The sequence below is a fragment of the Medicago sativa genome, chromosome 2 (genome assembly GCF_051527215.1).
Source record: "Medicago sativa cultivar Bolivia chromosome 2, Bolivia_mono, whole genome shotgun sequence".
NCBI lineage: Eukaryota > Viridiplantae > Streptophyta > Magnoliopsida > Fabales > Fabaceae > Medicago > Medicago sativa.
The window spans coordinates 8,227,000-8,243,594 of record NC_140750.1 but is presented as its reverse complement, the minus strand read 5'-3'; the positions used below and the strand labels follow the sequence as shown (position 1 = coordinate 8,243,594).

General features: G+C 30.8%; 1 protein-coding gene across 1 annotated transcript; it reads right to left on the bottom strand.

Annotated features, from left to right (window-relative positions):
- Positions 1-9,988: 9,988 nt before the first annotated feature.
- On the bottom strand, positions 9,989-16,595 carry LOC146944198 (Integrin-linked protein kinase family). The gene is made up of 12 exons (XM_085742590.1): positions 16,154-16,595; positions 15,094-15,168; positions 14,895-14,990; positions 14,322-14,407; positions 14,116-14,236; positions 13,927-14,006; positions 13,110-13,172; positions 12,883-12,989; positions 12,629-12,714; positions 11,686-11,807; positions 10,704-10,815; positions 9,989-10,436 (listed from the first exon to the last, which is right to left on the bottom strand). The coding sequence occupies exons 1-12, from the start codon at positions 16,469-16,471 to the stop codon at positions 10,329-10,331; spliced, it is 1,374 nt and encodes a 457-aa protein (XP_085598716.1). The 5' UTR covers positions 16,472-16,595; the 3' UTR covers positions 9,989-10,328.

The following is a 16,595-nucleotide window of genomic DNA, read 5'->3' as shown; positions in this document are numbered from 1 at the left end:
ACAAAAGTCAAGGGTACCATCGTGTTTACTTTTTTCATATGCAAACTTTCAAACTGACATGGATCGATGGAGAAAAAACTAATGAATTAGTTTACCCTCACCGCTGGATTAAATTATACAAGGCTTGAATTATTATTTTATATATAGGACAAATTGAGTTTCATATACGAAGATTGAAGAATGATTTGTTTTAGCATATATATCAACAAACAAGACCCATGTGTTTCTAAAGTTAACCAGTTATGTATTTTCTCGTAGAGTAGGTCAAATTGGTCGGTGTATATTGAGTTGCATGCATATTCCATAAAATAAGTTAACTTCTATATATATAAAAAAAACATAAAAAAAAAAAAAGAAAAAGGTTAAGGCCAGTTTTGCTCTTGGGTGATATTTTCTGATTGGCAAATTTAACAAAGTTTTTTTCATTTAATTTTAAAATTTTAAACAATTTCGTTTTAACTAAAGTGCTTAAATGTAATTTTGATCCATCTATTTTGCTTAAAATTAAATTTTAATTTCCTATTTTTAAAATCAGAATTTTTGTCCTCTTTTTTGCAACCTGTGACTTTTTTTTCTCCTCCTATTTTTATGAGGTAATATAATTATTAATGATGAGGCACAACTCACCAGGATAAAAATGAATCTACATCAACATTTTCATTAAATCTCTTACTTATAAATGTTAATCCGTCTCGCTATACTTAACCTAATTTTTCCCTCCACACTTTTACATTTAATGTTTATCTAAAGTAAAATAAAATTATGTTCCTAATTAGATTCTATTTTTTTTGGAAAGGAATAACCGTTAACCCGTCTCGCTATATCTTTTACTTATAAATATTAATCCGTCTCGCTATACTTAACATAATTTTAACCTAATTTTTCCCTCCACACTTTTGCATTTAATGTTTATCTAAAGTAAAATAAAATTATGTTCCTAATTATATGCTATTTTTTTGGAAAGGAATAGCCGTTAACCCGTCTCACTATACTTAACATAATTTTAACCTAATTTTTCCCTCCACACTTTTGCATTTGATGTTTATCTAAAGTAAAATAAAATTATGTTTCTAATTATATGTTATTTTTTTGGAAAGGAATAACCGTTAACCCGGCTAGCTGTACTCAACCTAATCTCTTACTTATAAATGTTAACTCGTCTCGCTATACTTAACCTATTATGTTACGTTACGGTATCAAGGACGATGTCATGGGAATATTATGTTATGGTACAATACCAACGTCTATGCTTCTTAATATTATGAAATACTATATGACAATCATGTCGTTCATCTAAACTATTTTGTTACCTATTACCGTCAAATATTATCTTCCATATGACTTGTGCGTTAGCACGGGTCGATGGTTTAGTTTAGGTTTAATTTAACATCTTTGTTGACCTAAAGTTTCACACCCTTGTTCCGAAAATTGACCAAATTTTAATTGAAAAGCTGGGTTAAATTTTTATCCAAATCACTTGTGCTAAGTCACAATTAATCTTATATAAATGCTAAAATGCTTCTTCTTCGCTGCCTCACTTCTTTACAACAGGAGCAGCTTCCTAATCGACATCGGTCAGCTATCACTTGTGCTAAGTCACAATTAATCTTATATAGAACTTAAAAAGGATGTTAATTTTTATAGATTAGATATTGTAACAGTCATTATGATGTAATTTGAATGTTATCTTCAATGGTCTATAATAAAAACTAAATAAATCATCAATTCAATGAATTTAAAATTAAAAACTTTATTTATAATAATGATCGGAGGGTGTATGTCATTCTTCAACAAAGTGTATAATCTTGATCGTGCAAAATTATGAGTGTGGAATTAAAGGTACTTTTCTAGAGTAAAAACAAAGTAAAGGATGACAGTTTGTAAATTAAACAATATTAAAGTGTTGGGAATAGATTTGACCAATCTCTTCCTCTTGTATCCTAATGATCAAACATAAATATTCTATTTATACATCATCAATTCATCATCAATGACCATTAATCATTAATTCTTCAAAGAGATGAGATGTCAACGGTCTTTCCTAAACATTGATCCCTCATCCATTTAATAACGAAGTTAATTTAAATTAAGCTCTGACGATTTTTTTACCAATAGATCTAATTCTATTTCTAAATATCATACACCCTCCGGTCATTATTATAAGCAAAATTTTATTTTTTAGGTTCATTCAATAAATGATGTATGTGGTCCATTAAATAGACTACATACATCATTTATTGAAAGAACCTAAAAAGTAAAATTTTGCTTATAATAGTGACCGGAGGGTGTATTCATTAGATACTCTATTCTAAATCAATATTCAAATAGTATTATTTTTCTAAAACTCCAAATCTAATAAGTTTATTTTTATAAAAAATAACAAATTTGATGAAATGAGTAATGTGCACATTTGAGAACGTAGAATGCTGTGTTGAAGATGATCTTGGGAGTGGTACTGCTTGCTTGTTAAGCACCAAGGTCTATAAACACTCTTAGTAGAGTGTCTTCTTGATAATAGTCAATAAGTTCAAAAGTTGATGAAATGTAAGACTTTGAGGTCTTTGTTCTAGCTGGTTTAATAATTTTTTTTTAATGTATTGAGATTGAGAGATGGGATCTTTAAGTGGTAAAAAGAGGTGGGCATACATGTAAGACCCACTAAACACCCCTAATGAAAAATTACAAGGTATTTCCTCATGTCATTGTTATATGCAAAAATTTATTTTTCAGATTCATCGAATAATTTAAGTATCTGGTCAATATATAATATATATCAGATACATTTGTTATTCATTGAATCTGAAATGTAAATTTTTTCTTATAATAGTAACCGGATCGATGAAGTATCAATAAACTTGAATATGTTTGTCCACGTGAACTTAACTCACTTGGTAAGGACAATACATAATATATGCAAGGTCCGAGTTCGAACCTCGGACAGAAAAAAAAACTTGAATATGTTTTATATTCTAGATCTATGAATATGTTTTATTTACAAAATCAAAATTAATCCCGATCATTAATAACCAATGTAAGCAATGGACAATTGGTTTGTGCAACAACCTGATAGGAATGTCATGAAAAACATACTAAAAGCAAGCATTGGTGTCCATGGCCCTCTTTGAAAGTCAATAGCACTATTTTACCACGAAAATTTAAAAATATTAAAGATCAACAAAATTACTCAAACTATATCAGGTAACATATTTATGTTCTTATTTCTCTCTCTCTCTCTCTTCTTTAGGGTGGGTGACTGATGTTTGGTCCCAACCCTTTCTTTTTGTTAAAGAGAACCACAGTGGTAATTTGAGTAGATACTTATAATTCCCAATTACAGTAAAATCAATTTCCTTCTTCTTGTTTCTTTGTTACCTTTAGGCTTTTTCCTCTAAGCCAATATAAATTTTAGTTGATGGGTCCAAATTCAACTACCCAAAAAGATGTAGGAGGTAAATTGAAGGGTCGTCTGCCACCATTGCCTAGTTAGGTTAAATGAACAAAATTAGAAAGAAAAAAAAAATTATAGTACTTGTTTCTCTTATGAGAATCAAAAGTTTATGCCAATATTTGTAATGTGGTGTATATCAATGATGCTTCTATGTAAAGTTTTCTAAGTGGTGTCAACCTTTATCAGAAAATGATTTTACTGCAAGTTATAGAAAGTTGAGTATGAGCATCAATGTATTTTCCCTAATTCAAGAGTGACGAACTATTAAGTACCGACGCTAGAATATGACAATGATATTGACAAATTGACATCGGTAATAATTTGAGAAAATAAAACAATTGAATGTAATATTGTTAGTGTTGTGTCGGACATCATACACGTCTTCAATCTAAAATATCTTTTATATATTTGGCCAATGTTTGGAATGTATGAACTATATGAAGTGTACCTTTTTGCTAAAGGTTCCACTCATTCTAAAAACTATATATTCTCATGCTTGAGCCTCTTTTTTTCCTGTTAGACTAGGCATGATATGATATGAGCTAACTTTTATCTTGGTAGTCACATGGTGATGAATAGAATATTTGTGATTTATATTATATAGTTTCCTATAAATCACTATTTTTCATATCTCATGATGTCCTTTGAAAAAGCACAAAACAGTTGGTACCTATTTTAACCAATTTTTTGCCTTATAGAATCAATCACCTTAGTAGAAATTCTCACCCCAATCTCACCCAAAATAAAAATCCCATATGTTATGATGAAAATTCAACCTAGGAAAGGGAATTAAGGAAATAATGAACAAGATATATTTGTTGTTGGTGACATAAGTTAATGATTATGTTCATCTTGGCACAGGTGCACATTTGAATCTTATAGTCTTATAGTCCATAGTTTTCCATTTCCTAGTGATGCTAAGCATGGTAGCTTATTTCAGAGACAAAGTACCCCCTCAGTCCCAATAGGGCAATTTTATTATGGATCCAATTCATTCACATCCCCGCGTGAAGAATCACAATGAATCCTAGCAATAATAGGCCTAATACGTAGAAAAAATTGTTGGGAAAAAAGAAAAGAAAAAACCATAAAGTATCTTGAAACATAATTAATTAAAAAGAGTAAAAGAATAAAATTCAATTTACCTAGTAACACACTGAAATGGCCTATGAAATGCCATTGTTTTAACTCGAACCTTTAATGGAGTTCAATTATTGTGATTAGGTGAGTCCCATTGATCCTAGTAACCAAGACCTTTTTAGTTTTTACATGGTGGATTGATCGGCAAAGGGAAAAAAGTTCAAGTGAAGTGACATAAAATTACAATGCATAATGGTTATTAGTTCATCTAAAGGAGAATAAATGAAGAATTCAAAGTACGAACCCCAACTTCTATAAATTACAATGCATTTTTTCAACTGATTATACTCACGATGACTTGACTTAATTTACTTAATTAAAAGCTGCAATTATTTTTATTGTTTGTATATTACTAACAATTTTAATAAAAATTAGATTAAATTTGTTACCATCACCGACCTTCATACAGGGTTAATACTCTTTTTTATGGTAAACAACAACTTCAACATTTACACATTTACTAAGACCGTACAAACGAATTTAAACATTGAAAGGGATATTTCCCAACTTCTAAGAGCCTATTTTAGAAAAAGAGTCGAGCTGAGCAAGGAGCAACTCTTCTATAGACGTAAACCTAAATGAAAAATATTTAAACATACACATAATTAAAAAAAATTAAGAGAAATGAATTAGTCACATTCTTTTTTACTTATATCTTTTAATTTAATTTATCTATGTGTGTGTGTTTATAAGTATTTTTTATTTGTGTTTGTAACCAATCAAAACTTTCTCCCGAACAAGTTATAATTTTAATCACACAAACTTTGCAGAAAGATGTGAGACATCAAACGAAATTATACACTATCCTACTACTAACTAAATTATCAACTCCATCTACTACTAACTAAATTATCAACTCCATCCATCCAAAGGGATGTAGGAATTCTTTCAAAAAACAAAGTCTTTTATTTTCTTCTATCCAGGATCATTTATTTGGCTTCATTAAGTGTGGCTCGACTAAAATTTGTCTCAAATTTTTCCACTTTGTCACCACCTCAGTTAATAAAAAGATAAGGTGTTTTCCACCAAAAAAAACAAAAGATAAGGTATTGAAATTTGGATCATCCTCCTGCAAGTTAATATTACTTCGGCCTTAATTCTATAAAGAAAAACAACAATAACTAACTTCACACGTATTAAAAAGTTTAGTTAGGTGGAGTTAAATTTCTTGAACACAAAAAATAAGTTTACTTTAAGTATCCATCATCAATATTATAAATAAAAGAGTCATAGGAAAATAAAATTATGTTCATTGAGGGGTAATCAAGGAATTTCATTTTTTAAATAAAGGAAAAACATTTTTTTCTTTCTTATATTCGAAACTACCTCCAAGATATAAGTCACAATTAAGTTTTTAAAATTTCCAAACATCATCAAAGATATAAGTGAGAACTTAAATTTATACTCCCTCCGTCTCTAAATTATAGTAGTCGTTTAAGGTTTGTGCACGGTTATTAAGAAAATGATTAGTTGGGTTGATTTTGATAGTAAAATTAGTGTTATTTACTAAAACACCCTTATTAATTGTAGTTAGTGGAGTAGTTAAGTTGAATGAAATTCAATAAATAAGGGTATATTAATGGAAAAAAATAAATAAATACTGCATTGCACGGTTATTAAGGAAATGATTAGTTGGGTTGATTTTGATAGTAAAATTAGTGTTATTTACTAAAACACCCTTATTAATTGTAGTTAGTGGAGTAGTTAAGTTGAATGAAATTCAATAAATAAGGGTATATTAATGGAAAAAAAATAATAAATACTGCATTGGTATTCTAAAGTGACAATTATTTTGAGAAAAAGAAAAAATGGTAAAGTGACAATTATTGTGAGACGGAGGGAGTATGAGACCTTAATATGCCTAAAAAAAAAAAAAAATTAACTTCATGTGCAACGTCATAATTTCAATTTCAACATCACCATCAATTTATGGTCCTTAGCTTGATTGATGACATTGTGAGAAGAAAACCAAATTCAAGTTTGACAAGAAACCAAGATTTATAATTACAAACGACAGAAATTGGAGATGTGATTTATGACATTTGCCCAATTTCAACTCCAATTTGCAAGAGGATAAATAAAGTATAGATCAGTTAATAGTTTCCATGTTAAGAAACCTATTGAATTAATATCTTCCACATCTTCATAAATTGCGGCAATAGCATACCTTAATTAAACATTTTCCGTACATAAACTAAAAAGTCATCACATCATCACTATTAATTAGTGGCTTAAATACTGTAGCTGAAGTGAAGCTTATAAATCCATTACGTGTGCAAAATCTTTCTCAAAATACTATAGTTGAGATAGACTTTATGGTTCATATTGTTCCCTACTAATTGGTAAATTTATGTTAGTAGATTCTTCATTATGCTAAAGATGGATAACTAGCTAGTGTGTACTATATAGATTAGATTATATATTATAGTACATTCACAAAGTAAACTATATACATTTTTTGTGTTATGACTTATGAGCCCTTTGCCTTACGGCACACGGTTTGTGCCTAAAGAGGGAAAAAGTGAAGGAAGCAAATTTGCTTGTACTTTTGAAATTGTGTAAATAGGGAAACATGGTTCTTCCACAAACGGTGAGAAAATTTGTTATCTTTTTCACAAAATAGGTCACCATACTTGGAATTTGGATTGGCTACTTTGAGTTTAGAAATTAATCTTTTGATTTGAATGTGCATGTGTTTACCTTGATGAAGAAACTTCTTCCATTTGCTTCATACGGTAATTTTTTAGGTCTTGTTCCATAAGGGGAAAACATGAATCAAACTAAATGTGTTGCAAATATTTCCTATTAGGTGATGCCGCCGGTGACAAAATCTATCATTAGTATAAAGTGGAGCAAACATATCATCATTTTTTTTTGGTGCATTGCATATAATCACTTAAGAGGCAAATTATAGTTGTTTACGAAATCTTTTTTACCTTTTTTTTTTTTACAAAATTACCATATGCTTTTGTTAAATACTACATCCGTCTTAAATTATATGTTATTCTAACAAAATTTGTTTGTCCCAAATTTGAAGTATCCGAAGTTCGAACCCTATCCCCTACATATAATATACACTACCAACTGAGTTAAACTCACAGGGATTCCATTTATACCATTTACTATTTATTACTTTATTCTTTTTCAATTATTTTAATTTATGTTTTCGATATTATTAATGAAGGGTATTTTTCTAAAATAACTCATAATTACTCTTTGATATACAACATTAACTACATTTCTTAATATATGTGAAATGGTTAAATGACATATAATTTGGGACGGAAAGAGTATTATAATTATAAATATTATAATATAGTATAATGCTAGTAGAATTAATGTATGAAACAAATTACTTGTCAACATGTGATTGAAATGTTCATTTTAAAGATCACATATAGTTGAAATGACTTGTCCATATGTGGTCGAATTTGTCATTTCAAATACGACATACAATCGAAATGAGCGAACACCAACAACAATTCTTTTATGAGGATGGATTTAATTTAAGATCATAGATCTTTTATTATTCTTGATCATTGGTCATATCTGAAAGAATTAAGTCTGGTTGTTCCTTTTAGAAAAAATATTTGGTTGTTGGAATTAAAAGTTTGGTTTGTTAATGTACTTTTTGCCTTCAAAAATTTCTATGTGTATTGATGATGACATATATTTGGTTTTTAAAATGTGGATTATGAGGAATGTCTCATGATATAACCGATTTAATTGTGCTCTCGCTATTTGAACATTTGAAAGAAACATATTTTATTGTAAAAAAAGTGTGATATTAATGAAAGTCACAACAGTTTTTTTTTTTTTTTTGTTACAAAGTCACAACAGTGTTGGTAATGGAGTTTAACCAAATATTTTGTGGAAATAAAGATTCGAAATTATACATAACTATAATATTAATTTATATGGATCTAATTCATATGTATCGACTATAGGATGATTTTTTACACTGATCATCATTGATAATCGTTCGAATTCGATCACTAAAAAAGTTTGAACTTTATCATATTTAAATTAGAAGTCATTTAAATAAAGGTTTGTGATTGGTTGAAAGAATAAAACTAACAAAATCTAAAAGAAAAATATCTTAGCTTATCAAAAACATATGGTTATATTTTCAATGAGGTTGTGTCTATATAACTTGAAACCTTATTCAAAACTATATGTTACATTACCTTGAGATTGCTTAACATTCTCCTTAATAGTATAGTAATAGAAATTTGGGCACGCAAACAACAGTGTTGTTAGTTGTTGTAATTTTGTGCATTGTAGTGTTATCGATTTGCATGCAAAGTATTTCTTTCTTTCTCAATAAAACAATTATGAATATTGGATCATATAAAAAGCAATTGCCTAAAAAGTGTAACGATAGGTGTAAGAACAACCGATAGGTGCCTAAAAAGCAATTGTGTCATTCGAAGAGCTGCTGCCAGTTGATATTTACGTGTTTTTGTTCGTTCAACTAATATTATGTTGGGCCACTATATCATTAGCAAATTGTGAAATTCCTCCCCCGGCCCCTCAATTTCGTATTATAGAATCTGATACGTGTTTTCATGCCAGTTTGCGGGGGAAATTAACCGCGGTTAATTTAGCCACAACGGCTTTTTCATGATTTTTACACATTTGGATTTTAGAATCAAAATAGCAAAGAGAATATTTTTACATATCTAAATTTTAGAATCGAAACACCTATGCTTTGAACCCCTTTTGTGACAATGCAATTTCATAATTTTTTCTCATCCTTTACGTGATTCAAATTCTAAAAGAGTATTTTCGAGTTAGCGAGAGGCATGGAGGAAAAGAATTTTGCCAACAAATTATTTTTTTGAAAGATAAATTAAGTGGAGCCTAAGACAAGTGCGTTAGTGCACGGTAATGGTTTTTTTTTTTTTTTTTTTGATATTGCATAATACTAATTTTAAAATTATATTATTTTCATGTGTAAGGTTCTTTTATCTGATTCTCTGAAATTTACAACTCATACACAGTGTGTCCTAACCACTTGTTCTAAATTTCAATAACACTTTGTAAATTATTTTATTTAATTTATTTATTTTTTCTAACAATTCCTTCAGAGATTCACAGGAAAAGTACTTCTGCCTCACCTTATTGACATCTCTAATAATTTATTTACTTGTTTATCCCGTTCAGTCTCCCTAGTAAATAATCTCATCAATTTCTCATTAATGTATTTTCTGAGTACAAATTAGAAGTGTTCAAATTAAAATTGATCCAGCATAAGGATATTACGGAATCAAACCCATAATACCGATCATGAACAGTCTTAATTTGTACTCAGAAAATATGTGAACCCACGTTCAAGCATACATCAAATAAGCCTGAACCTGCGTCATCTAACATCTCAGTTGCACTTACGGGACATCATTTATTTCGTAAGTTAGTCTAATACAAATCTGCTGAAAAGTTCTACACCATGTTTATACAAAAAATGTCTTGTTGCATAATACATACATAATGTACATGACATAGAGAAAATTCCTAAATTACGTTCCTTTGTTATAAGCAATTATATGACCAGATATCATGTAGTTGGAAATAATTAATTGAAGAATCTTGAGGAAGCTAAAATCACAATCATGAACTTGGGAATACACACGAGAAGATATTTCAATGGTCCAATTCAACAAGTGAAATGAAGGTCAATTTGTATCTTTTTCTTTACATCAATATTGGAGTTATACAGAATAACACCAATCTTCCTCCTTCATGTACGGCTGGAAGTTGAGCGAGATGAACTGCCCCGACTGCTTAGATTTGAACGATCTCTCTTCAACAAAGCTTCAAGATTTTGAAAGCACCTCAATGGTCTAACCTGCAGGTGTTACAAGGAGCGAAGAGGCAACTGGTATCAATGTTACAATTCCTCCACAAGTTTTGTAATTAGCAAAATCTGTTTCATTATATTAATGCTTCATGCTTGAGAAGAAATTCACAAGTGCCAACTGATATATTTTAACACAACCAGTATCAATTTCAGCATTTAACCAAGTTTCACACGATTTTGAACAAGCATGTGTTGATATGTAAACAAGAATATCTTGATCAACGGGGTGAGGGGGTATGTAAGAGAGATAATAACCTTCCAACGCCTTTTTTGACCAATTGTATTGTAGATAGACTCCAGTCTTGTTATTATTTGCCTGAATGTTGGCCTCTTTGCTGGATTCTCATTCCAGCACTCTTCAATCAACCTGTAAGCAGATATTATTAGAGAGATCGACAAAATGTAAATTATGTACTGTAACAAGTTACTGTCGCATGAGAAAAAAAGTAAAATTTGGCAGAAAAGTTATGTTAAATGATAAGCTTAGTGTTGCAATCACACTCAGACAAGGTGGACAAGACAAATTATGCAACAAACAAAATAGTAATATGGGAGTCAAGAATGCTATGGCCTCTAACCACATTCATTGTGCGTTGAGTTCGTAGTAAGTTTTGCAAAATCACGGTACACTCTGACCACATTCATTGTGCGTTGAGTTCGTAGTAAGTTTTGCAAAATCACGGTACCACTATGATTTTGTTGCAGCTCCAAGGTGTAGGTTATGCCAAAATCGTTTTGGCACACCGTGATTCTGACAATCTCACCATCAACCCAAACATGCACTCAGTTATGGACAAAAGGTTACAGTCATGAACATAATTATTTTTTCAAATCAGCTGGGAAAAAAAATGCTCATACTTATTAAATTAGAAAGGGATTGTAAATTACAAGAGTTTAAGATGAAGAAATAGTTTAACATCCTATTAGCTACTACCTTGGTGTCGGTACCTAATTATAAGCCCACTTTCAAAAGATTGTGCACCTTCCGTTAAGCATCTTACCAAATTACTAGATGCATTTATTAACGTTCTACAAATAATACTAATTTGTTTTGAAAGACGAAAAATAAAAATTGAATGCATCTATATACAAAGAGCAATTTAGTACTATTTACGAACAAAATGTAAACATTGATTACACTGCCAATTTTTCTTAATAGATGTGGAAAATGCCAAAGCTGCTTATAAAAAGGTACGAAGATAGTATTAATATCACTTGAAAAGCAGAAAAGACTTACTCTCGAATTCCATGAGAATAACGCTTGATTGGAGCTCGGAAGGGTGGCCGCTCTTTTGAAGCATATACCTTCGGAACCTCATCATCACGCTTTGCAGAAAAAGGAGGGCAGCCTTCAATCATCTAAAGTGTAGCAAATAGTAAACATCAGTAATGACTACATGAAGTTATGTTTGATATCTGTGAATAGAATATGAAACAAAAAGCATTAAGCCGCTATTTAAGATATGACTTGACTTCTAATCCCAGTTTAGTTGAACAAGGGTATCTAAGATTCTTTTATTCTCGTATATAATATTTAGAAAAGATCATCTACGATTCATTTATTCTAGCATACAAAATTTATTGAGATATTTTAACAGCTCATTGATAGGTACTGGATCATAATATAAAAGGATGTAAACAGAAAGTTGAAACAAAGTAGTCTCTATAGAGTTACCTTCTCTTCCTCCTGGACCAGTAGGACCCAAGAAAGAAGAGTCTGAACTGTACACAAGAGCCTTATTTCTCCAACCCAAAATTCACTAATCAACTAACCCCACCCAACTGCATTCTCTTCCTCTGTTTATAAACCACTTATCATCTCTCACTCTCAAACTAACTCTCTAAATAAGGGAGTTACCTAACACAACCAATTAATCTACCATACTAAGAAATTGTTCACATGACTATTAATTTATTTTTTCTCTCTATAAAATTGATAAAATTTGATTTTAGTTCCTGCAAAAATTTTATTTGTTTTAAATCTGTATATTTAACACAGATATGACTTTACTCTCTTATCAGTAACAAAAAGGAAAGAAAAAAAATTGCCAATTTTATATGGACTAAAAAAATAATTTACCTATCATAATGATAATAAACTAAAATATTCTCATATAGGAAAATATATTATTTGTATAATGTGTAGTTCCATATAAAGATGAAACGCTAAAATTAGTTACCTCTTGTAGAATTAGTGCAAATGAGAACACATCCACTTTAGTGTCATATTCTTCTTGTTTAAAAACCTCAGGAGCCACATAGCGGCCTATTAATCAAAATAACAAATTTCCTAGTTTCAGAAAATTATTTCATGAAGCAGCATGCCTAAGACCACTGCATAAAAAATCTCAATTTCTTATATCAATAAGAAAATATAGTATTCAGATATTTAAAGTATGAATTGATGACAATTCTTAAGAAAAGCAGCACCCACAAGAAGTTTCTTGGCAAGTTAGAGGCTTGTCTTCTTTATTTGCTAGCAACTTGCTGACCCCAAAGTCTGCAACTTTTAGGTGCCCGGAATCATCCCGCAATATATTACTGTTAGCTTACTCATAAGCAACATTATAAAACGCGTAGAATGTATCAGACTAATAATCTAGACATATGAACTATACATAAAAGAATAGTAAAAAAAACAATAATTCAACAAAGACTTACGAAGGCTCAAGATCACGATGAATAATAGGTGATGGTTTATTTTCATGCAAATAACCCACACCCCTGCATAATTTAAAATAAAAAATAGTGTTATGTGACACATTAATAGACAAAAAAGACAAACGTGTAGTATAGAAGTCATTATTTATAACCCAATAGATGTCTCATCTAAACATGATTCACATAAGTGAATTTTGAGAAATTATCTCAATAAAAGATAAACAGATTTTTATCCAGAAAGTATGAAACCCTTGAGAAATGTTAAAAGTAAGAACCATGACGCTTCTTACGACATGGAATCAGCAAAATTTCAGATAAGAAACATGTTCAAGAGCTATATTGGAATAAGGCATCTTTCAAGCTGACAAATTTAACTGCCTAGATCCAACTCTATATTGGTCCATCCATATCCACCTACTTATGTTACTGGGAAAACGGATTGGATCATTACTTAGTCCAACGAAACACCGGGTTTCAATCGCTCAACCTATGCTATGAACAACTATTTATCTCATTAACTATATTTTTTTTTTTCCTTCGGTTTCAATCACTTGTTATTTTCTTCTAAACGCTCTCTATTTGTCCTATATTGGCAACAGTAGGCACAAGGGAAAGGAATGAAGATTTTTCTGCATTCCTGAACACTTTCTCCTTTATCAGTTACCTCTTCCACTCAATCTTTCATCAAACTCATTTGAGTAGGTTCTCAATGCTGAGAGATACAAAGGGATAAATGGAACAAGCATGAAGATTATCTCATAACCAATTCAGAATGACCAAAATAAAATCAAGGTATGAGAGTTCAAATTTCAAATACCTAGCAATATCAAGTGCAAATCTCACAGCAGTACTTGGTTTCAAAGCTCCTTTTCTTTTCATGAAATCACGAAGATCTCCCTGCACAACAGGGGCAAATGAGATCTATCAGGTTACTGTTAAATTTCATCAAACTAACATCCCAAAAAACACCCCGAAAATCATGTCCCTTGAGATTATAGGACAAAACCTTGGGAAGATATTCTGTCACAATCATCATTGGAGTACTCTGTGTCACAGCACCAAGAAACTGCACTACATTTGGATGCCGAATCTTCTGAAACAGAGCCAGCTCGTCTCTGAAAGCCTTCCTGTTAGAAGTTGAATATATTAGTTATCATGAAAGTATATAACAGAATTAAAAACAATATCTGCACAAGGATATATACAACTCACACTTTCTCCTCATCACTGCTCACATCCTCCCCGAGCTTTTTTACTGCAACCTCAGTCCCACGCCACAACGCAAGACAGAAAGTCCCCTGCCAGTTAAGAAAAGATCATAGGATGGAAGAATCGTATACATGCAATGGAATTGAAGATTGATTCCTTCATTAAGTACTGTAGAGGATAAGCTTTTTTAAAATGAATTAGCAAGCTTGACCCAGGTACTTTCAACAGCAGACAAATTCTTAGAAAGTGAAATTAGCCAGTTTCCCAACAATTATGTTCCCATGAGATGGTAAATGGTCATAAACAAATTTATCATAAAAAAATCATTATGTGCAGATGAGCTTACAGCTACAAAGTACAAACATAACAATAAACTAATATGATAATTGAAAGGGAAAAAATTTAAACCACACACATTCAAAAGTTTGTATTATAAATTGAAATGTTGGACAATAAAAGAGATGCGGTTATAGAAAACCTTATCAGTTCTCCGAGGATTTTGAAATAAAATAATCTAAAGACAGATTAAATTGACGGTTAAAAAGAAAAATAATAAATTATAATGATGTGTTTTACCTTTGTTATCTCCACACTGTTGGTGAAATCAAGTTCTTTAGGATTGATTTCATATTCGGGGACTTCACGGGCATGATTAACATGCATAGAAGCAATCTGAAACAGTATATTCATATATTGCCACTCATTAGCAGAATTCAGAAGGATAAAACTGATATGCAAAGAAAAATAAGTGCAACAATCCTCAATTTGCACACACCAGAGGCTTTGCTCCATGATTCTCCAATAGTTTGATCACATCGTTGTTTTTATAAAATATAGCATCTGCAAGGGGCTGTTTGAGAGACAAGAGATTAATAACCAGTCCAGTAATTATATATATACAAATAAAGCAATTTACTTTCAGATTCAGTCCATATAGAAGACTCCATCATCATTGTTGTTAAAAAATATAAAAATATCTTATAGTTTATGTTATCTCAGAATCAGCTTATCTGTAAGGAACTCGAGGGTTTCCCCGTCAAAATAGAGAATACTATACTCACAATTGCAATATTCAAAGATCCCCTCTCTATCATTGTATTCATGATTTATACAAATACTTCTCTAACTAAACAAGTAACTAACTAACTAACTAACTAACTTCTCTAACAACTCATAACTAGTCCAATTCCCTTTATTCTATATCCTAACACTATCTCTTATGATTAGTTTCTATGTTCCAGGTTAGTACTCATGATATATTTCCCTGTATAATAAGGATTTTAAATCTTGCATTAGTATAAATAAGAGTTGGTGTTTAGTCTTTATGTATCAAACCATAATCATCTATCATATTAAACCATACTCATAATTCAGAGTCTTCAAATGAAAACTATTCTAACATTATTTGGAAATAATAACAACACTAACAGCATGTTTGGATTGAATTATTTCAGTTTATCTACTAACATAAGTACTCGTGAGACTGTATGAAAGAGCTTACGAAGACAGCTTCTGCCACCTCTATCAGTTGTTCTAGCTTATTACGGATAGCTTATAAAAACATCTTATAATTTGTATGAAAAACAGTTTGACATCATTTTATCTTTCGTAATAGAAATAACTTATACAAAAGCAATTACGCACTTATATGATAAGTACTTGATTAAGTTGTTAATCTAAACATAGCCTAATAAAAACCCTAACCAATCTATCTTACACTAATGACATTCCACACCTCTACTCCTCCCATTTTTTCTCCACAAATCTTAACCAATTAGTCAAATAAACTAAATCATATCCCAAAAATAGTAATTAAGAGGATAGCAACAAATTACCGTGCTCCCCCATTGATCTTTAGGATCAACATCAGCTCCTTTCTCAAGCAACAACTGAACAACATGAGTCAACCCTTGACAAGCAGCAATATGAAGAGCAGTCCTTCCATCAACATCTCTAAAATTAACACTAACACCTGATTCAAGGACCTCACGAATTCCATCAACATCACCTTCATTCGCTGAATACATCAACCTAACACCAGGATCAATAGTAGCAGCACCATCATGATGAACTTCATCTTCTTCACGGTGTCTTTCTGGTGCTAATGATGATTGTTTTCCTAGCTTGAACCTTGTTGGATTCTTTGATTCCATTGTGAAAAAGAAAAATCAGATTTTGAATATTGGGTATTGGATGAATCTAGATGAAGAATAATGGGTTGGTCTTTGTTTATGATTTGCGTTGAATTGATTTTTTTTTTTTTTGTTTGTGAAACTT